The sequence below is a fragment of the Cajanus cajan genome, chromosome 6, assembly GCF_000230855.2.
Source record: "Cajanus cajan strain Asha chromosome 6, NIPB_CcT2T_4, whole genome shotgun sequence".
NCBI lineage: Eukaryota > Viridiplantae > Streptophyta > Magnoliopsida > Fabales > Fabaceae > Cajanus > Cajanus cajan.
Window position 1 is genome coordinate 9,280,318 of NC_138522.1, and position 23,570 is coordinate 9,303,887.

Below are 23,570 nucleotides of genomic sequence, written 5' to 3' on the forward strand. Positions count from 1 at the left end.
AAAAAAAGAGGTGAATTATTTTTAAATAGATGAACAATTTTTTTTTCAGTAAAAAGAGCAGTTTTTTATGCATTTTTTTTCTATTTCATCCTTAATATATGTATTAGTAAATTAAAAATTAGAATGTAAAATAAGGGTATAATTGACTTTCTAAAAGTGGTCACTAAAAGAGTCTATCCCTTTTATTTATTGTTATAAACATGATATTCATATGTTTTCACTTAAAACTAAAACTAATAAAATTTTGTTATAATTGATAATTTATAATGTTTGGTTGCATGATAAAATTATAACACTATTAACCTTTTTTTTATCTTATTTATTCTTACTTCTTTTTTTTATACATATTTTACAAATGATAAATTCAAACTATTTTTTTACACATTTAAGTATAATAATTTGTGCTTAATTTAATAAAATTAATTATAATAATAATTGTTATATTATTTTTTTTATTAAATTAACACCTAATTTTAATTAATTAAAAAGTATAATTAAATATTAATCAATTTAATAATTATATTGTCAGAAATCTTACATCATCTAGAAATAAGGTGATGATAATATATATAAGTGGGGAGTGATTCTCACCTTATAAATCGATTTTGTAGGGTTGAGTTAGCCCCAAACCCACATTATAAGATGGTATAAAAAATATCTTAGAGCCATTCTACAAAGAGATACTCACCATTGATATATGCACCAAGTTCAATAATACTAAGCGTGAGGAGGTGTCAGGTGAATTAGAAAAAATCTCAAGTTTCACCTATCCTAGATTATTAAAAAGAGTCACGCACTATTTATCTATGTATCAAGTCTAATAATGTTGGCCGTGAGAGGGTGTATTGAAAAAATTGAAGTTGGTTTTGTAAGGTTGAAATAAAGTAATTAAAGACTATATAAGTGGGGGGTAACCCTCACCTTAGAAATTGGTTTTGTAAGGTTGAGTTAGACTTTGAATTCACTTTTCTAAGATGATATCAGAGCTTATATTCTAGCAATTGTTAATTATTATTAGACTTATCAGGCCATCTGCTATTAGGTCGTCATCAAACCATCCATAGATGTCTAGTCCCAAACTTCACACTCGAGATATTTAACCCTCAATGTGAGAGGAGTGTGTTTGAGATTCACATCATCTAAAAATAAGGTCATAATAGTGTATATACGAAAGATCAATCCTCACTTTACAAGTTGATTAATTTTATAGAACTGAGTTAAATTCATAACCTACTATTCTAAAATATATAACTATTTATTTCAGAATATAGCATGCTCATTTAAAGTAGTGTTCTTTCGTGTCTTAAAACATCTAATAAGAAAAACATGTTTAAAAAAATATTTCAAAAAATATATAATATCTAAAAAAATATAATGTCGATAATTATGCTAAAAAATTAAATGTTGTATTATTATTTTAAATATTGTTTCAATATGTAATAAATAAAAATAATTATAATAAAAAAAATTAATTAATGATAGAAAAAGTTATATTTAATTTAACACATAAAATTATGAAATTATATATTTAATATACTTTTAATTAAATAAAATTTAAATAATTCACTTATTTAGTGAATGTCTGGTTAATAATAATGAAGGGAGGCATAGGCAAAAGTAAAATGCGGTGGTGGGACTCACAAAGCCTTATCTTAGGATCATCTCCCATTCCCAATGGTTCCCTACCACTAAAGCAACAATGTCGATCAATCACTCGTCATTTCTCATTTCGTGCTAGTGAGCAAAAGAGACACCAGTGACAGAAAGATATTGCTAAAAAAACAAAAACATATTCCCCTTCCTTATCTTATGACCAATAAATGAGTACTAGTGTTTACAAATGCCATCCTCAACTCATTTCCTGAGGAGCATGTATCCCGATTTTTTAATGGCTTATTAATTTCGATACTAGATAATTGTTGAATTTATTCAACTTAATAGTTTTAATCAACATAAAATTTTGTGAATTTTAATGAATATTGTTCCAACCGTTAATTTGGTGATATTGTTAGAATTACCATGTCCAAGGTATTATCCATTTTAGTACTTGCTGGACCATCACAGTTTTATCCTTGAAAAAGACACCCCAGTAAATTAAGGGAGAAGAGTGTTTATAAACTATTATTAGTCTTGATTACTAAACAATGTAAGATTTTTAAGCATACAGGAACAAGTTTCTCGGTCGAGGTTAAGGGGCAAGAGTGACCCTCCTTCTAGTGCTTCTATGGGTTAAGGGAGGAAGGTGTTTATAAACTACTTTGGTCTTGACTACTAAGCGATGTAGGATTTTTAAACATATCGAAACAAAATCCCCTGGTCAAGGCTAAGGTACAAGAGTGACCCAAGTCCTTCGTATAGTGTTAATGTTCTGACCATAAGTCGACTAACATCGTTTGAGACATTACGTCTGAGGTATTATCCACTTTGGCACTCGTTGTCCCATTATAGATTTGTTCTTGAAAAGGCATCTTAGTGGATTAAGAGAGGATGATGTGTACAAACTACCATTGGTCTCAACTAATAAGCGATGTGGCACTTTTAGACAATATTGGAGCAAGCCCCACAATTGAGGCTAAGAGGCAAGAGAGGCTTAGGCACTCCTTTTAGTGTCAATGTTTTGACCGTAATTCTATTAGCATTGTTAGGATCACCACCTTCGAGATATTGTCTTCTTTGGCCTTTGTTGAGCCACCACAGTTTTTTCATTGAAAAAGTATCTCAATGGGTTAAGGGAGAAAAATGTTTATAAGCTATCATTTGCCTCAACTATTAAATGATGTGAGACTTTTAGACATGCTAGAACAAGTCCCCCAGTCAAGGCTAAAGGGTAAGAATGGCCTTTGCTAGCATTGTTAGAGACGTCGCATCTTAAATATTGTCTGCTTTGACACTCATTGGATCGTCATGATTTTGTCCTTAAAAAACACCTTAGTGTAGGGATGACAAAAAAATCTGTATCCTATATTTGCGGATAAAATTCACAACAAATAATAAATGAATACTTAAATGGGTATCCATGGATAATTTAAATGGATATATTTGTACCCATTAATAAATGGGGATGCTATAGATATCAAGGTACTTGTTTTGCGGATGCTGTTAAAAATCCGTTATAATAAAATTACTTAAATTTTATTTTTAAAATATATAACATGTATTTAGTACAAATAAGATATTACTTAAATTTATTTTATTTAGACTCGTGAGATTGAAATATTATAATTTTTTAACTTTTTATTTTGGACTTGTGGAATCGAATTATGTGACACCCTTTACCTCGCATGCTATAATGCATTAATTATAACCAAATTGAATAAAGAAAGTCTATCATAAATGAAAACTAACATGCTCAACATAGAAGGTACTACATTTTAACTTAATAAATGTCAATTGAAATCTAACTAAAGTTACAATGAAAATAACAATTATCTAAAACATAACAAAAATAGAAACTCATAACTAAGTCCCAATTTTACATCCAATCAAAGCATAACCCAACCATAAGGACTAGCTCTTATTGCCAAAATCCTCAACATCATGCCATGAAACACCTACAACAACATATAAAATAACAACACAAGGCAACAGGGAATGAAAAACATTTCACTCTGCCTCACGGCATAAAATAAAGCTAATAGCCAAGCACAAACAAAGATGTAAAGATATAAATCATAGTAGACAATTGATACATATATATTGATACAATGAAATACAATTCAACTAATAATACATATATAAAATCATATTACATAAAATCACTTGTATACATATACATATAATGCAATGGACACAGATTTCAAAGTTGATATGCATGTGGTGCTTATCAAATCAATTGTCAACTGTTGTCCAAAGGCTCATTGCCCGAAGGCGAATTCTCAATTATGTGTATGATGCATGTCAAAGAATACTTAATGCATTATCATATTATAACAATACGTATCACAAATATATGTCAATTTACTCTTCACAATAGTCTCATCAATATACCAAGGTAACACCTCATTCACTTTATCAAGATATCAATGTACATACTCAAACATTTTACCATTTCATGATTTTCCATACACATTTCATTTATAGCATTCAATTCTCACAACTTCACAATTTCATACTCAATCATATCCATCAATTAGCACAAGAATTGTTCTTTGGACAAGATAACCAACACACACAATACATTATATCACACAATACATTATATCACACAAGAGTCACATGTTCATAGTTCAAACAAACATTTACACAATTTAATCTGATACACCTCAATTCATTAACAATTAACTCACATTATAATTTGTTCACAATTTTTCTCTCTCATGATTTCTCTTTCCTAAATATTGATATAGGTACTTCAAATTATTTATAAGATTAAACACTAAAAGGGTAAAGTTATTCATCGTTACCATTCACAAACTACTTTTTCATAACTTAATCTTCTAAGACATCATGTTGTCCAAACACCTTATCTAGAGTTATACATATGTTATCAAGTTGATCTTAATTTTCTTAGAAAGATAAAACAATTATCTACAACTTCTATGTTGACCTCAAGAGCTTATTCGCCCATATACTATTTTCATAAAATATAAAATCATAATGTTTTAGTTTAAGTTTGACAGTTTGACCTTTATCCACTAATTTAATCATAACTCGAGCTCTATACCTCATTTTTAAGTGTTTCTAATGGCATCTGAAAGCTAACATCTAGGGGTACAACATTCATGAAGATTACAAATATAGATTAAATTGTAATACTACTTTATTATATCATCAATTACTCAAATCCAACCTTGATTTTACATATTCATGCAATTAACATCAATTTTTATTTTACTCTATAAAGAATGGTTTCCTATGGGAACTATAGACACTCAAAGATTCTCAAACAATTCAAATTACATAAAATTAATTATATATATAATTCAAACATTACATATAACACACATAATTACATACATAATTACATAATTACATATAACACATATAACTACATACTCATATCAAACATTACATATAACACACAAGAAACTACAGACAATTCAAGAACCCCAAGATTAGTTCAACACATAGAATTAAACATACATATTGCTCAATGTCATCAATTAGAGCAATGAAGAATCATATAGAAGACGAAATTTAAGAACAAATACAAATTGAGTTTTCCCCTTATACAACACATATAACATAGATTGAGAGTCAATCTCACTACCTAACAATTATCTAATGCCTAAAGCAAGATTACTCACTCTCCCTACCTTGATGAGCTCTAGAAGATGGATGTGTACGTATCTCCAAAGTGTTCTCCCACTAGTTATGGTTCTCTAGAGCTTTTAGAGGGCAAGTGTATGAGAAAAGAAAAAATAAGCGTAAAATAAAATTGATTAGAAACCCTTTTTTAAAACTTAACCCCATCAGTTAAAACAATTAACTTTAGTTATAAACTCCTTCCCTCAAAATAATTAAACAATTAAATCCTTTAAATATAGAACTTTATAATACATACATATCCATACAAAAATAATTAAAATAATTATTAAAACCAACTCAATTAATTATAACAAAATACAATATTAGTAATTAACAATATATATATATATATATATATATTAAAATACCCTAAACCAAATATTTCTCTAATAAATATAATACAAAACATTTTTCACAAACATTTTTTATTTAATTAAAAATACTCATAATTATCAAAAGTGTGTAAAATATTTTATAAAATCTCTTTAATTGATCAAAATATCCTTTTGATAATTTTAGAATACTTAGAGTGTTACAAATTATTTTAGTTTATTATATTTGTTTAAACTTATTAGATTGAATTACTTTAACAATTTAATTTAATTTTTAAATTGAAGAATCTTGATTAATAAAATATGTATAATATTTGAATAATTTAAGATTTTCTTTACTTTCAAGCTATTATTTTAACAAAACTATTAGAAAAATAGAAATTATTATTAACAAAATTTTTAAATTATTTATATATTTTTTAAAAATTATTCACGTGTACCCATGGATACTCCCAGGTATTGAAAAAATATTTCGAATATCTGCTTCATAGATACTTGCATGGATATGGTGACAACTATGGGGTAGATATTTTCTCACCTCACCCCCATTGACGTCCCTTATCAATGGGTTAAGGGATAAGAGTATTTATAAACTATCATTGGCCTTGACTACTAAGCGATATGATATTTTTAGACATATCATGAACAAGCCTTCCAATTGAGGCTAAGGGTCAAGAGTAGCCTTAGCCTTTCTTCTAACACCAATATTCCAATCGTTGGTCTGTTGACATCATTAGAGTTACCATATTTGAGGCATTGTTGGCTTTGATGCTCGTTGGACCATACAATTTTGTCTTGAAAAGGTGCATCAATGATTTAGGGGGGGAAGATGTTTATAAATTATCCTTAGCTTAACTACTTACAATGTGTTTGTATTATCATCAAGTTCTGATCAACACCAAAGCTACATGAGAGAGAAATTACATTGAATGTGCTTTGGAATTTGAGAATTCGAATAAAGAAAAACAAACACGCACTTAGTGATGTGGGATTTTTAGTTATCCCAAAGCAAGCCCCCAATCGAGACTTAGGGGAAAGAGTGGCCTAGGCTTGAAAAGGGGCATCAATGATTTAGGGGACGAAGATGTTTATAAATTATCTTTAGCTTTACTACTTAAATGTGTTTGTATTATCATCAAGTTCTGATCAACGCCAAAGCTACGTGAGAGAGAAATTACATTGAATGTGCTTTGGAATTTGAGAATTCGTATAAAGAAAAACAAACACGCACTTAGTGATGAGGGATTTTTAGTTATCCCAAAGCAAGCTCCCAATCGAGACTTAGGGGCAAGAGTGGCCTAGGCTCTCCTTATGGCCCCAATGTTCCAATCGCAAGTTCACTGATATCATTAGGATCACTGCGTTTGAGGTATTTATCTTTTTTTTTGTCTTTAATTTTTTTTATAAAGTGGTTTCTTTTGTGTTGACATGACAAGTATTAATTCAACTTTGTGTGTCTTATGTCAAATTTATTTTACTAGAATTACTCTAAATTAGGTCTCTCGACATTTTGTGTCTCTTTTGTACTCTCACTTGTGACACTCATTATTGAAACATTTTTTTTATCTTCACAAGATTGAAGATATTTACTGTGCACATCAACATAAAGTAGACGTTACAAAAGGTTAACAATAGGGATTAAAAGAATTAAAAAAAATAGAAAATATAGGGATTAAAAAGATTTATCTTAAATTATAGAAACTAAAAATTATTTTAAAAAAAAGTAAGATAAATATAATAAGGATTAAAAATATCTATTTTAAATTATAGGAACTAAAGGGTAAAGTAAGTGAAACTACTTACTTAGACTAATAACCTTAAGATAAATATACAAAAAGTTTACACACATGTTAATTTCTTTCATCTTAAAGTATAATTTAGTATATTTTATCATATAATTAAATAAGTAAGTGATCAACAAGTCATTGATTCAAGGAAAATTAGACCCAATCTCCTTAAATAAAGTTTTCAGATTCAAATCTTGTAAAAATAACATAGTTGAAAGGAAAAACTTTCATTAAGAGGGTGTTTGGTAGGCGAGAATTTTTTATACCCAAGATTCATAATTATTGGAAATTTCAAATCCTGAGAACCATGATTCCAAGAAATAATTAAAATCAGTTACTCATAAAGGTTCCTAGGAATATCCATACAAGATTTATGAGAATTAAAAATTTTATGTTTGGTTACAATAGTATATTTCTGGGTATATAAATATTTTTTTACAAAAATATCCTTTATTAAAATAACCTCATTAGATATATATTATTTATTTATTCAAATCTTATTGCAAATATGACATTAAACTATTTTAAAAAGTAAAAAATTTATAGTTAAAATTATTTAAATACAGAATTCAACAAAAGAAATAAACAAAAAAATGTTACATGATACATAGAAAGGATAAAAGTATATTATTTTATTTCATTCAAATATAAATAAATAAATAAATAAATATTAATAAATACCATTAAACTATAAAAACAAAATAATTTTTAATAATATTATTAAAATTGATAAAGTCAATAAATAATGAGATACGGGAAAGAGAGATAGTAATAGAGATATGGGAGTGAGAGTGAGAAAAAGAAATAGAAGGAGAGAGAGTGGAAGAGGGAGAAAGGAAGAGAGGAGGAGTGAGAGTGAGAAAGATAGAGAGAGAAAGAGAAATAGAAGGAAAGAGAGAAAGAAATAAATAAAGAGAGAGAGAGAGAGAGAGAGAGAGAGAGGGAGAGGGAGGGGGAAGAAAGGGGGAGTGAGAGTGGGAGAGATAGAGAGAGAAAGAGAGAGATAAAGAGAAATAGAAGGAGAAAGAAAAGAAGAAAGACTTATTATTTTTAAAAGAGATATTACAGTCTTTCAATATATAAAAAAGTTTTCTTCCTAATTTGAAAAAGTTAGATTCTCACTCTCTTTCATGTAAATGTTTTTGTAGGGAAATAAGGTATAAAATAATTCCTTAAAAATTATATTCCTGAATTTTTTTTAAGTAACCACCAAACATGAGAAGACAAAATTCTCAATTTAATATTTATAGAAAAGCATAAAAACATTCTATATATCAAACACTCCCTAAAGATAATCAATCACATTTCTGGTAGAAATTAACTATAAATAAAATTGATTGATATATTACATCAATAAAATAGTTATCTAAAAAAAATATATAAATAAATATTATAATATATACTTATAAACATTTAAATAATCTAAATTTTAATATACATAATTATTAAGATAATACATAGTATAAGAAAAAAGATAATATTACATAATTTAATAATTATTGCATTTGTCAAATTTGTACGCTATACATACTTAAATCTCCTAGAATTTTTTTTATTACATGTAAATTTTATATATAAAAAAAATGCAAGGAAACTTGTTTTGTGTGGATTTAGGCTTAATATTTTTACGGATAGAAAGTTTCTTACATGATTAAATAACAATTTCCCTTCGAACTATATATCCGATTTTAAATCAATACTAGTACTTCTGGTTGCTGAGTCGTGAAAGTATTATGAAATTAATTGGCATCGGATAATGTGATCAATAACGCTACAATAACTTTAAATTGATAAAAAAAAACACCCACCATCAATCCGAACTAGAGGAACCAAACACACGTATTTTATGTATTTCCATAATTCAATCAATATTACTGAGAAAAAAACTAAACACAAAAAGGTAACGATATGGCACGGGGCATAGGTGCAAAACTAGTATTACTTCAACTAAAACACAACTAAGGAGCTTCCTAGTACATGGGTTTTGCTTTTCTTATATATACCACTGTAAAAAGATATCAATTTTATTTAAAAATAAAAATAAAATTAAAAGAAGATTTTTTCTTTGGTGTTAGGGAATTTCTATGTCCGCTCATTATTTAGTCATATATTGACGAGTCTTCATTACCTAAACTATTTATTGATATTGCATTAACTACTACCTAGGGGCTTAATATTAAAATGTTTCAAGTTTATTTTATTTTCATTTTTTATTATTTTTATTTAATTCTTCTCTTCTCCTGATAAGAACCCTAAAAGACATTTTTATTTTTTAAAAAGACAAAAAATGAGTATTTGCTTTTAAATAAAATAAAACACTTTATTCACCACTTTAAGTGTAATTGTGAGTGATAGTACTTTATTCACTCCTCTTACACATAATTATAATCTTAATAGAAATTAATTATTATTTTTTATGATAAATATTTTATATTAATAATATGGTTAAAAATTATATATATATATAGAGAGAGAGAGAAGGGGTCTGTTTATTTTAAGAGTAAGTTTACATATACTTATTTCATTCAATAATTTATATTTTACATCAAATTTTAACGATCTAACCGTTGAATCCAAAGTTCTTAATGCATATATCAAATATGCAAAATTTTAAAAATATTAAAAATTATTTGATACTTTGTTTCATTAATTCAAATCAATGTATAAAATAATTTTATAATTATCCGTCAATTTGAATTAACGAAATGAAGTATCAAATGATTCTCAAATTTTTTAAAACTTTACAGATTTGATCTATGCATTAAGAATTTTAAATTTAGTGGTTAGATTGTTGAAATTTGATGTAGAACAAGAGTTATTGAACGGAGTTAGTCTAAATAGACTTACTCCTAGAGTAAACGAATCCCTTCTTTTATATATATATATATATATATATATATATATATATATATATATATATATAGTTAGTCTAAATAGACTTACTCCTAGAATAAACGAATCCCTTCTTTTATATATATATATATATATATATATATATATATATATTCTTTTTTTATTTGTTCCTGAAGTATTCATGGTTAATAGCAGTGACTAACCTCCTCGTTACATTGGAAGTACTTCAAAAGATGAGATAGCTGCCCCAAAATTTAATATCGAAAGAGCGTGTGGTGTGGAAATAGTATAAAATAGAATAGTTTAAGGCGTAGTTGCATTGATGATATATAGAAATATTTGATCTTGTGTGTTCCACTAGTGACCAATGCATGTGGGATGTGGCCCCGTGAAACTGATCCTATTTCTTTTACGCTTCAGTTTTAAGAAAAGGCAAGGATTGGGGAGCACGTGTTTCCTCCACCAAAATTAACAAAAAAACAATCACATGCGTTGGGTTATAGACTTATACTAGTCAAGCCTACAAAATGGGTGTCTCATGCACCTTCACTTGGACAATTATACACTTTGGATTCCGTTACTTCCATATCACCATATATTCATATCCATTATTAATAAAATATTTTTTTATTTTAATTTAATTTCATTATTTTTAAATGAGTCTATTTAATTTCACTTTTATTTATTTGATATCAACATTTAATTTTCGTTAGAGTAAATTAAATGACATTATAATACACGCCAATATAGAAGACCATCTCTTGTCTTCTACCGTGGGAAAATTCTTTTCCATTATTAGATTAATTCATTTTTTTTATCGATGGTTGCTATTATTTTCCTTTTTATTTTTATTTTTTATTTTTATACTCTTTCTCCATTTTGACCCTTTTCTTAATTATTTTCCATAATCTTTATTTCTTTACTCCTCTTCAACCCATGCATGACACCATCTCCACGGTGCTTGAATACTACTCATTGGTTTTCTAGATTATGTAACAGAGAGAAAGAGAAGAAAGCTATAAAATTAATGGTGGTGGTGTGTAACCTTTATTTGAGTTCAATGAGAAACTAACACAACTTAACTCTTTTTTTCTTATTATTTGCGTAAATTCTTTTCTTTGAGGTTAGGTTAGGTACTTTCTTATCTTGTTAGGCCTGATCTATTATATATCTTAAAACAAACACAGAACAAAACAATGGATGTTCCTTGAGAAAACAACAACATTGGAATTGGAATCCATGGATATATGGATGTTGAAATCTAAATCTGATTTGAAGTTGTTTGATTCTTTATGATCGTTTGAATTTCTAGAATTGTGAGTTATGATGAGAGAAAAGAGTAAAAGATAAAGGAAGAAACAAAGAAAATAAAAAATGAAACGTCAACGCTTATGATTGACTCAATTTAGTCTCACTTAAAAATTAAAAATCATTTTAAAAAAATACAATAAATTCATGTCATATCCATGTATGCAGTCACCATTAATTATTTAAATGGAATTATCAGAAATCAAACATTAACATTAATTAAATAAAAATAAGATTAAATTGACTTATTTAAAAATAATAAAATTAAATTAAAAAATAAATAAAGAGATTAAATAAATAATTTAGCCAAAATATAAATAAGTAATTTTTTAAAATAAATTGAAATAAATATACATTTATGGAAATAAAATTTTCAATACATAAATATTTTTAAATACATAAATTATATTATAATTAATATTTATCATTATATAAAATAATTTTTATATAAATGAGTTATATTGTGATAGATACAAGTTATTTAACTATTGATAATTTATTTTAAAAAATGTTAAAATTTAAGATTAAAAGAGATAAAAAAATTTTAAAAAATTTCCTTAAAGTACTATTGATGAAAAAAATAGTTAAAAATATTTTTAATAAAAATAATTAAAAAAAACATTCTAAATTAATATAATTATTTTAATTTATATAGAGATGATATTTCATTCCTTTTTCATTTTATATTTTAAATATTTTGTACAAAATTTTTCTAAATTCTTGTAAAAAAAGATTAATAGAATATTCATCTCCTATTATATTCCTTTCCTATTGTTCACCTCTTTTCAAAATTGCAACATTGTTTATTTTGAGGTGCTTGATTTAATTATATGATCAATTGTAAGTTGTTGATTTAGAATTTTAAGGGTCTAGGAGCCCTTAAGAGTTAAGTTATCTTTGAGTTAGTTTTAGTTGGAGTTAGTTGAATTAGAATAAGGGTATATAAGATTTTTTTTAAGATGTGAATCTCACAAACTCATGTTTTAAGGAAAACTAGAAAGAAGTTAGAGAGAATGTCTCTATAACTCGAGAAAAAATCTTTTTCATCCCTCATTCCTTGATTTATATTCTACTCCTCCTACAATTGATTGGGTGGGTTGATTTTTGATTCAAAGCTTTACGAAGCCAAGAATCTCAAGTCTTAGGCCATGCAAAAGTTTGTTTCTTCTCTTCTTGGTTGATCGACTGAAGGTAGGAAACTTTGTATTTGATTTTGTTGGGTTTCATGTGGATGATTTGTTGATTGATTTCATTATTGGTGGTTTTTTTGGACTGAAAATCTGAATAAGATGATGAATATATGGTGTTGGGGTTTTTGGTTGTGTTTTGTGAGAGATTTGATGATTTATGAATTACAGTGATTGCATGTTGTAAATGAGGTTATTTTCAAGCTATTTGTGGAGCTTAGATAATGTATGATGTATTACATGTTGGTTATTTATTGAGTTTCAGGTGAATCGAGCTAAAATGAGCTTCTACCAAGTGTAGAATTTATCATCATGTTGGATGTGCCTTTATTGCGTTGGGTGTGACTCAAGTTAGGGGAATCTTTACCCTGATCACATCGGGTGTGAGATTGGTAGTCTGGGGCATGGATCAATAAGGTGCATCCTTTGACTTAGTCACATTAGGCATGGAATGAGTGAAGTCGGGCATGAGAACTCGAGAGTTCTTTGACTTGTTGACATTGAGCTCTAGAAGTGTGATGCCTAGTGTGATAAAGTCAGTGGATCAATGCCTAAATGACATCGAGTGCAAGTTGAGTGGTGTCGAGCATGAGTTAGGTAAAAATTCTTTGCTTAATTGAGTCTGAGCGTGAGTTTTGCTACGCCAAGTGCGGGAGAGTCAGAGCTTCTCTACCTAACCCACATTGGGTGCAAGAGAATTAACGTTGGGCGTGAGTGAGACAAAAATCTCTTTGTCTCAATAGCATTGGACATGCTAAGAATGACACTAGGCATGATATGTTGAAATGAAGGATGATGTTCTAAGTCATTTACATGTTGAAGTATGATGAATTGTTTATTTGAATGATGATATATGGTGATGTTTAAAGTTGTTTATGATGAGAATTGATGAAGTTGATCAAGTTGTAAGATGTATGATGTTTTAAGCTGGATGTTAATGGATGATAAAATTGTAAAATTGTATTGATGTTATAATTGATTAAGTTGTTAGCCTTTTAGGCATGTGGTATAGATACATGTCTTTGCTAAGATACATAAAAACTAGAGGAGAGTAAAATATATTTTAGAAATTAAAATATCTCATTATGTGGATATAAGTTGTGGTACTCCGCAAGCTCAATTGAGAACCTTTCAATAAGTAAGTTCTGAATGAGTAGTTATTTTAAGTTAATTATCTCATCTAGGTCTTACATGGAATCTTTATGTGGACAAGGTTAAGACATACATGTATAAAACGACCAACTAAGTAAAGTATAAGGTTTGGAAACTTAGCCCCTAACTAAGTATTAGAATGGTGTAGTATTTGAAGGGTAATGAGTTAATCCTATAGGAGGCTTAGTGTTGCAAACTAATGTCGTTGTAGGTTTATACACAAACCATTACACCCTAAACTCCCTAATTTACGTAGCAAAACATGATAAATCAAATTTAAGTTGTTGAACATGTACTCTAAGGGGCTTGAAGTTGTTTATATATGTTCTGGTTGCGATAGGTCAAACGTTATAGTTCGGTAAGGTCTAGTCACTTAAATTTTCCACCTTTGTTGTAGAATATCTATAGTTGATATACATGATGACCCATTAGTTGTTTGTTGTTGCTCATGTTGAATATGTTATTAAACTTAAGTCAATGAGTTGTATTATATTGTAGGTTGTTTTTGTTGTACTTGATGGTAAGTTGAAGTTGCAAGATAAAATGAATGATGTTGTTCAAATTGATTTAAGTTTTTACTTAATGTTATTATTGTATATCGATTATTTTCACAAGCTTATCCTTCTTTTTCTTGTGATTGGAATTACAATGATCATACTTGATATGAGAATAACACAAAATTAGCAGGTTGGCTCGTTTAGTTGCTGGAAGGTCATGCTGTTTAATGATCCTTTTGGTGGTGTCACTTTGATGTGACATAGTTGTTACATAAACACTTGAATAGCAATTAAGTTCATTTTTGCACACAATGATGTAGTTCATGTATTTGTGTGTGTATATATACACACACACACATACATGGTATATATGTAACCCCATAAAGAGATCTATGTTTTTCTATTGATGTCCAAGAATTGTTTTAAATTTTTTACCTTGTGACTGTTATAGGATAAACTTAGATTAGTTGATTCTGTTTAATCTTTATGTTACATAATAATTGAATTATATTAAGTATAATGATCTATCAGGTCATTACAAAAATAGTTTAGATAAACAAAGAATAAAAAAAAACTTTTGATTGATAAAAATGTAGAGATTCATAAAAAAAAATTTGGTCTCCTAAAAAAAATTCATAAAATTATTTTTTCAAGTAGGTGATATAAAACATTGCTTTATATATATAATATTAATTAACAATTAAAATCCATCAATAATTACTTATATTTATTAAACATAAACTTATATGGGTAGGTTAAAGACTTACTCAAAATTTTATATTCATTTAAGTCAAACCAACCCCTATATATTAAATGCAAATGATTATATTGTGTGAGAATATTTTTAAAAATTATTTTTTGACAAAAGTACTTTTAGAGGTTCTTTTAAATTTTTATATAATTTAATTTTTATTTATTATATTTATATATGAATTAAAATTTAATGTTTTAAAATAAATTATTAATAATTAAAAATAATTTTGTGTCACAATATAAATTATTTATTTTAAATAAAAAATATAATTTATTTATTTAAAAATATTTATCTATACATATTGTAAATATAATTTATATATTTAAATATAATATTTATTTTTTATATATAAATTATTATAAAATTTAGTTATTATAATAAATATTTAATATGTGAAACATACATATTAAAATATTATTTAATTATAAATATCGATAGTAGGAAATCTAAAGTAAATATAGTATATAAGAATCAAATTAACTTACATTCTTATACTATTCATACTACTAATTACATACTTGATAACAATTACCTTTTTCATATATTTAATATCCTTTGTTATTATTATTAATTAATTTTTTTTTATCTATTTAGGAAGTATAACTCATTTACATGGAGTTGACCTCTCTAAATATAAATTAGTAACTTCAACTATGATTCTATATTCAAACTATAAATTAAATTATAATTCTTAATTAAAGAACACAAATACACATTATTTGAGCCAATAATTTTGATTAACTTTATATAATTTAGGTTATAATTTTTTTAGTCCTTGTAATTTTACTTATTTTATATTTTAGTCTCTATAGTTTAAAATAAATATTTTTAGTTTATATACTTATCCTTTTTAACCTTTTTTAGTCCCTATAGTTTAAGATAGATATTTTAAATTTCTATACTTACAACTTTTTTAATCTTTCTAGTTATTGTCATTCATTTATTTTTATAATATTATTTCTTTTGTGTTGACATAATAAAAATATTAATTCAACTTTATGTGTCTTATGTCAAATTTATTTTATTAAAATTATTCTAAATTAGGTTTCTTGATGCTTTATATCTATTTTGTACTTTTACATGTGACACTCATTGTTCAGACATTTTTTTTTTTACTTTTACAAAATTAAAAATCTCTATCGCGTCAACACAAAACAAATAATTAATGTTAAAAAAATTAATGATAAAACCTAAAATAATTACAAATAATTACAAATATATAAACTAAAAAACCTTATTTTAAATTATAGGAACTAAAAAAATTAGAAAAATAAATATAAAAATTAAAAATATATTTTAAATTATAAAAATTAAAAGATAAAAGAAATAAAATTATATGAAATAAAAAAATATATTTTAACCTGTAATTTTAAAAACACTTATATTCATTAAAAAAAACAGTTATAGCATGTTTATAACAACGTCCTTATTATAGAGAAACATCCACGAAAATAAAGTACTTTACAAATATATCTAACACACTTAATTTCATGAAATCCTTATGGAAGTAAGATTTCGTAAAAGTTAGTAGGTGTCTTAAATAAAATGTAATCTTAATTTTAAAACAAATTAACGAACTTAGATCTAAAGATATTACCACCTTTAAGTAAAAGACCAATCCTAATGCATTACTTATATAAAAGGAACAGTTAAAGAAAAAAATAAATTGAATAATTATATTATCACCATTGATATATCCATGAAATATTCTGAACACAAAAGATTCCTCAAAGAGACAAGATAAAACACAGGATAGCAGCAGATAAAACGGACCACTTATTGCCACGTATTAAACAGCACACACAAACTTTTTTTTTTTTTTTTAAATGTTAGTTTCTCTAAGATTGGAAAAAGGAATCCCACTGTCCACTGTATACTATTGATATAAATTATATTATATTATTGAGATTATAAAACTATTATATATATAAATTATTAATTCAGCTGTAGGAGTTGATCCACGCTTAAACAAAGTCAGGGATTCGAATCCTGACTTGTGTATGTAATTATGTTAAATTTTGGTGCCAGCTATCACACCTTTTAAAGTGCTTTTAACGTAGCGAAGAGATTAGTCACTGTTATTGGTCCTGGATATTCAGGGACGAACCAAAAATATATAAATTATTAATTTTTTATTAAGAAATATTTTTGGTTCAATAGGGACAATATGATGTAAATGATAATTAGTGATTAATAAGATAAAAAGAGATTAAAAAAGAAAGGATGAAGCATTTGCACATAATCTATATTCTATGGGAAGGCCAGCTAGCTTGACTTTAAGTAACATATCTCTTTCAGCTTTTGTTGGTATTGAAAAAATAAAGAATGCATTCCATTAATCTGATGAAGAAATAAGATTATAATAGAGAGAGAGGATGTACTAAAAAGAATATTTCCCTTAATCACAATGAAAATTTTGAATTATATGTGGATCAAGTACATCACATGTTACCTCATATTATTTTAAACATTTCTGTCACTTCTCCCAACTTTCTGTCTCCCTTCTCTCTCTTATATTAATCACTCGTTCGCTCGCTCCCTCACACACCATAATTCGCCTTTCCAACGCTCGCCGGAAAATGCCTCACTCCGCCGAGTTCATGCTCTTCGGTGTCCGAGTCGTCGTCGACTCCATGAGGAAGAGCGTCAGCATGAACAACCTCTCGCAGTACGACCTCCCTCGCGACGCCTCCGCCGCCGCCAAAGACGACGCCGTCGTCACCGCCGGCTACGCCTCCGCCGACGACGCTGCTCCGACCAACTCCGGCAAGAGCCGCGACCGCAAGCGAGGTCAGATCATCACCTTCTGGGACCCTCTGCCACGCTTTGTGGTTTTAAATAATTAAATTGTTTTGTTTTTATGTATAACTTGATTGGTCACTCCGCCGAAAATTTAGGTGTTTTTATTAGAGTGTAATTTAATTAGATGCATTATTTATGTCCATCGATTTTAATTACTATGACCTCCTGAGTAGCTATTATTTATATGAAATATGTTAATCTAAGTTTTGTATTTGTTTAATTTAGAGTATGAATGTTTATATCCGTATCTAGTGGAGATTTTAATCACTGAGACATATTATTGATACGAAATATTGATTTTGAATCGGAGGGAGGATATTAGCTGTGTAATATGTTAGTTAATCTAAGTTTTGTGTTAATTTAATTTTTAAAGTAAGGTTTGTTATAGAATATGAATATGAATGTGATTGTTGATTAAGAGGGTTTTGTGATGTTTGGGGGGTATGATCAGGGATTCCGTGGACGGAGGAAGAGCACAAGCTGTTCTTGGTGGGGTTGCAGAAAGTGGGGAAAGGTGATTGGAGAGGGATTTCAAGGAACTATGTTAAAACGCGGACACCAACACAGGTTGCTAGCCATGCTCAGAAGTACTTTCTCCGCCGCACCAACCTCAATCGCCGTCGCCGTAGATCTAGTCTCTTTGACATCACCACGGTCTCGGTAATTAACCATCTTGTGTTGAATGCTCAAGTTTGGTTTTACTTTTTTTGTGCCATGGAATTAGGTGCCCTGAGTCAACGGATTTTATTGATCACGTTGGTCGTGGGATTGAAATTTTGAGCCATTCTTTCTTTTGCCTTGTTAGGAAAACAAAGTATAGAAACCAAAGAAAAAAGGGAAAGAGAACTAACGTACTGTTCACTGTTCATTTTAGGCTGGGCTTTCTTTGTTTAGGGTTTTCAAAAAAAGTTTTTTTTTTTTTTTTTTTTTTTTTATTTTAAATTTTGTCTCTCGAGCATATTTGAAGGTGTTTGTCCTTTTATTTTCTTAAACTGATCAGTCCCGTGTTTTCTATTTTAATTTTACCAGCAAATGCAACGTTGTAATCTTATATTCACTTTGTTTTGGTTCAAACCTTTGAAATCCGCTGAACAGAGGATAGTTTTTTTTTTTTTTTTTTTTGTAATTGTTTATAAAAACAGGAAATTTAATTATAAAAAATAAAAAATGCTTTTTGAAACCAAAAGAAACTTCTACCATTTTGTTATGTATCTTATCTTGAGTTTATTAATTGAAGTCCTTTGGTTGTTGAAGATAAATTCAACAGGACAAAATCATTTGATTACGAGAAATTATTAGATGGTTCTACATCATACGTCTAATTAGTCTATATATGATATTTTATTAAATTTAATTTATTTTTTCGCATAGACCATGGGCACTTAGAAGGTCTGGATTACCTAATAATTTCTCATTGATTTTGGACCTTATAGGTGAAAAAGTTAAGTATTTCAAACCTTGGAAGATTGGAGTAACTTTGGTATTATTCTATTAACAATCGTTTTGTTTCCATGGTTTGGCACCCTTGGGAAGACTTATTCACTGTTGTATTGACTGCTACATATATTTAGTGGATCTTTCAACATTTATTGTGAGATCCATAACCAGTTAGGTTTAGGTTATTATAGCAACTTTCAATGATCTTCTTCAACTTTCTGTCAGGTTTCTACAACCCCGATGGAGGAAGGACAGGTCCAGCATCAAGATGACGTGTCTCTTCTGCATCCGGTGTACCCTGTAACCCCTGAAGGAAGCACCATGAATGGATTTCCCATGATGCCCTTGTATCCGAAGGATGTTGGTTCTGGAGTCATGTCAGTTCAGGGTGGGAATCCAATGGAAACACTCACTTTGGGACAAGGAAATGTGGAACAGAATGGGCCAAGTACTAAGCTAGTTTGTACCACCCCTATTGTTCCAGATCATAAATGCTCAACAGTGTCTGATATCACTGCCAGTTTGAGTTCATTTGATCCACCAACGCTGTCTCTCGGGTTATCTTTGTCATCTAGTCAAAGACAGACATCATCAAGACATTCAGCTTTACATGCACTTCCGTGCTTCAACAATGGAGATAGCATAATAAGTGTTGCTTGAGAAAGCTAGCATATATCTGTGGCCCCTATCTAGAGCTACTTTGGATTCACAGAGATGTTTATCTCTAATCTCCTTTCTCTTTTGGTGGGAGAAAGATAAAAGACGTAAAAGGAAAGGACGATGAATTAGAGAAGGCAAGGTAATAAGTAACCAATTTGATCCTTCTGTTCCTTGTACAGACCCTGGAAAGGTCCTGTCATGTTTTTGTTTATTGTCTACTAGCCCTTTTATGTTTGTAGTTACTATAACTGAAAATAACGAAGTACTTCCACTTAATTATATAGATGAATTTGATGGTTGGCACTGTATGCCATCTTGTTACCATATGGACACAACTTTTTTTTTCTTTTTTTTTCTTGGTGAATACATAACCTAATTTACTCTTGCCGTTTATGTTTTATGAGTGTTGTAGCAGTATCAGAACTTTCAGGCTTATCAGTCTTGCATTAACCCTGTTTGTCCACGACAACTAACCACAGTTTCCATCGTGTGGTTGGTCAGGGATCATGAAATGCTTTGCCCCCACACCACTTTAATTAGGTTCTACAATTCCTGTGCTTATTTTATTTCTAGTGATAGTGGGATCTGAGATGATCTATTTGTGTCTATGCTCACAGTTGCGAGCACCTTTTGCGGGGCCAGGGTTGTCAATTCAGTTGTAGGACAGAAGAAGTGCCCTACATGTTAAGAAGCTATGAATAATTAAAGCTTTTAGTTAATATCAAGTGGAGGTTTCGCTATGATGTTCAGATTTTCCTTTTTATTTTATAAGGTGATTGAGTATGCGTGAAACCAAATAGTCTCGATGTTAGATCCAATGTGAATTATTTTGTTTCTGTACTCCTATCTTTAGAAGGAAGACACCCATAGGCGCGTTGACTGAAACAGACTACCTAGTAGATGAACTAATCAAACTAATCCACTATTATTCTTTTTAGAGAATCTGATTGATCATAGTGAGATTATTTTATCAATTATCTATACAACTTAGATCTCAAAACTTTATTTAAAGAAACAGAGTTCAATTTTATTATCAATGAAGGTTGGATTATGCAAACTTGGTTTTGCACAAAGAAAATGAGTGTGGATACATGACATAGTCTAGGCCTCTAGGGTGAAAGTTTCTACATAACAGGAATAGGGAAGGAAAGATAATGGCTGAGCGAAATGTTTTCATCTCTTGTACGCACCTGGGAAAAATCACATCCCGTATCTCGTTTGTGTCACAGAATCTTGTTCCCTTGGACGATATTCTACAGTTTTTATTTGACCATATTTGCTTATGGTTGAAAATAAATAGTACTTCTTCGTTACTGTCATTTGTGGGTCCAGTCGTTGTTGGCATGTTGCTATTTAAATAATGTTCATAAGTGAATGTTGTATGGGGCCTTACATATAGGTTTATCATTGATAGCTACGTTTAGTCCATCATGTTGCACATAAGAGGGAGAGATTCTTATTCCTTTTCATAGCTGTCGTCGTCGCATTCAATTTAACATTGAGCAACTAGTGAGAAATATGTGTAACCAGTACTTTTAACTTGTAAAATTATAGTAAATTAATATTTTTAATATAAATTATATTATAATTAAAATTTACAATAAAACATTTATATTATGATATAAAAATATTTTTAACTACTAATGATTTTTTTAAAATATATTAAAATTCAATTTTAAAAAATGATAAATTTAAAGAAATAAGAGATTGAGAAAAATTCTTAAAAATGTTTTGGTTGAATAAATTTTTCATAAAATACTTATTAAAAAAAAAACTTAAAATTACTCCTGTTTAAAATAGCTATTCTAATATGTACTAAGAGATAACAGAGGATGAATTTTTCTTCTTCGACAAGCTTTGAGTATCCTGATCACCATCAACTAGAACAACAAAAGTTGTATCAACTTCCTCCTTTGCAAATAACTGGTACGAGGAACCGTGGTGACACATTCTTTTGCATACTTTTCTTTTTTAACAAATATATTTTGATAGAAACTTATTAAGAATTGTAAAATTAAAATAGAAATTTATTATATAAAAAAATAAAACCTACTAAAAATTATATATATATATTGATAAATTTCAATAAATAACAAAAACTGTATAAAAAAGGGTATTACTAACATTTCTCTAACTAATATCAATCATGAGATGTCTTTTTTTTTTTTCTTTTTTTTTTCTAAGTTTATAGTACTCTTTTCATCTCATAGAAAGTGTCATCATAGGTTATTTTACACAGATCAAAAAAATTAATAAAAAATAAAAGTGATTTTACAAAATTAAACTTTAGTAATTTTTTTGGTTAAAAACAATGTAATAAAACAAAAAAAAATATTATTAGAGGTATAAATAAAAAAAATGATAATTTATACTATATTGAAAAGTTAAAATAACACTTATTTTAAAATTTATATTTCTTTTTACACAAGATTTCTTATGGATGATGAAAGTATATTGTTTTGCATTTAATGCAATAAAGTGCAAAGGTTAAGAACAAAAAGATTTGCATTAGTATGAGAGGAATGTGAATTGTATCTCGCTTCAAGCGATCATAAACTCGTTATAAGCAAATTTATCTCGCTTCAACTGAATTTAGTCTCGCTCAAGTGAGGCCTGATGGAGAGTTTCGGGTGACGCTTACTCTAAGCAAGTTGATCTTGCTCAATGCTCACTCTAAGGGAGTTGATATCTCTTAAGCAAAATATTGGCTTGCTTAAGCAAGTAGATGGCTAAATTTGCTTTTGTGTTCTTCATAAAAGTTGTATTCCTATATGTTAGATTTCAAATGTCATTGAAATCACCTTAAAACGAGGTCTAGAATTCAAGATATGATCAAATTAGTAAGCAAATGTCAAGTTGTCAAATTTAGGTTGAAATGTTGCAATTTTTTAATTTGTAAAAATAATAGATGGTAATTAGCTCTTGAGATCAACGTAGAAATTGTATATAATTGTCTTAGATATCTAAGAAAATTAATATCAACTTGATAACATATGTATAACTCTAGATATGGAGTTTCGACTACACGAGGTCTTAGAAAATTAAGTTACGGAGATATAGTTTGTGAATGGTGATGACGAATGACTTTATTGTTTAAGTGTTTGATCTTACAAATGGTTTGAGGTACCTATATCAATGTTTAAGAAGTATAAATCATGGGAGAAAAAAATTGTAAATAATTTTGTATGTGAGTTAATTATTAATGACTTGAGGTGTTTTGGTGATAACGATGTATAAAGACTTAATGTGGGATATTAATGAGGTTGTAAGACTAGTTAAGTTATTGATTTAAATGTTTGGTGATGTCGATCTCTTAGTGACTGTGGTTAATATGCTAACATATGATTAGACAATTTCATAATGATTCTCTCTTAAGGTATATCGAATGATGTTGTGTAATTGTTGTGTTTGAATTACGAATATGTGCAATCATTGTACTAATTAATGTTGATAACTAGTTGGGGTATGTGAGTATGTTCTTGACACAATTGTGAGATTTGTATGAACTGGTTGTTATGCTTAAGTATTGATACAGGTGATGTGTATGGATCCTA

At 28.3% G+C, this 23,570-nt stretch overlaps 1 protein-coding gene across 1 annotated transcript; it reads left to right on the forward strand.

Annotated features, from left to right (window-relative positions):
* The first annotated feature begins 17,592 nt into the window (after positions 1-17,592).
* LOC109815172 (transcription factor MYB1R1) lies at positions 17,593-20,340 on the forward strand. The gene is made up of 3 exons (XM_020379811.3): positions 17,593-17,907; positions 18,371-18,579; positions 19,582-20,340. Exons 1-3 carry the CDS (start codon positions 17,697-17,699, stop codon positions 20,014-20,016), a joined length of 855 nt encoding a protein of 284 aa, XP_020235400.2. The 5' UTR covers positions 17,593-17,696; the 3' UTR covers positions 20,017-20,340.
* The last annotated feature ends 3,230 nt before the right edge of the window (positions 20,341-23,570 follow it).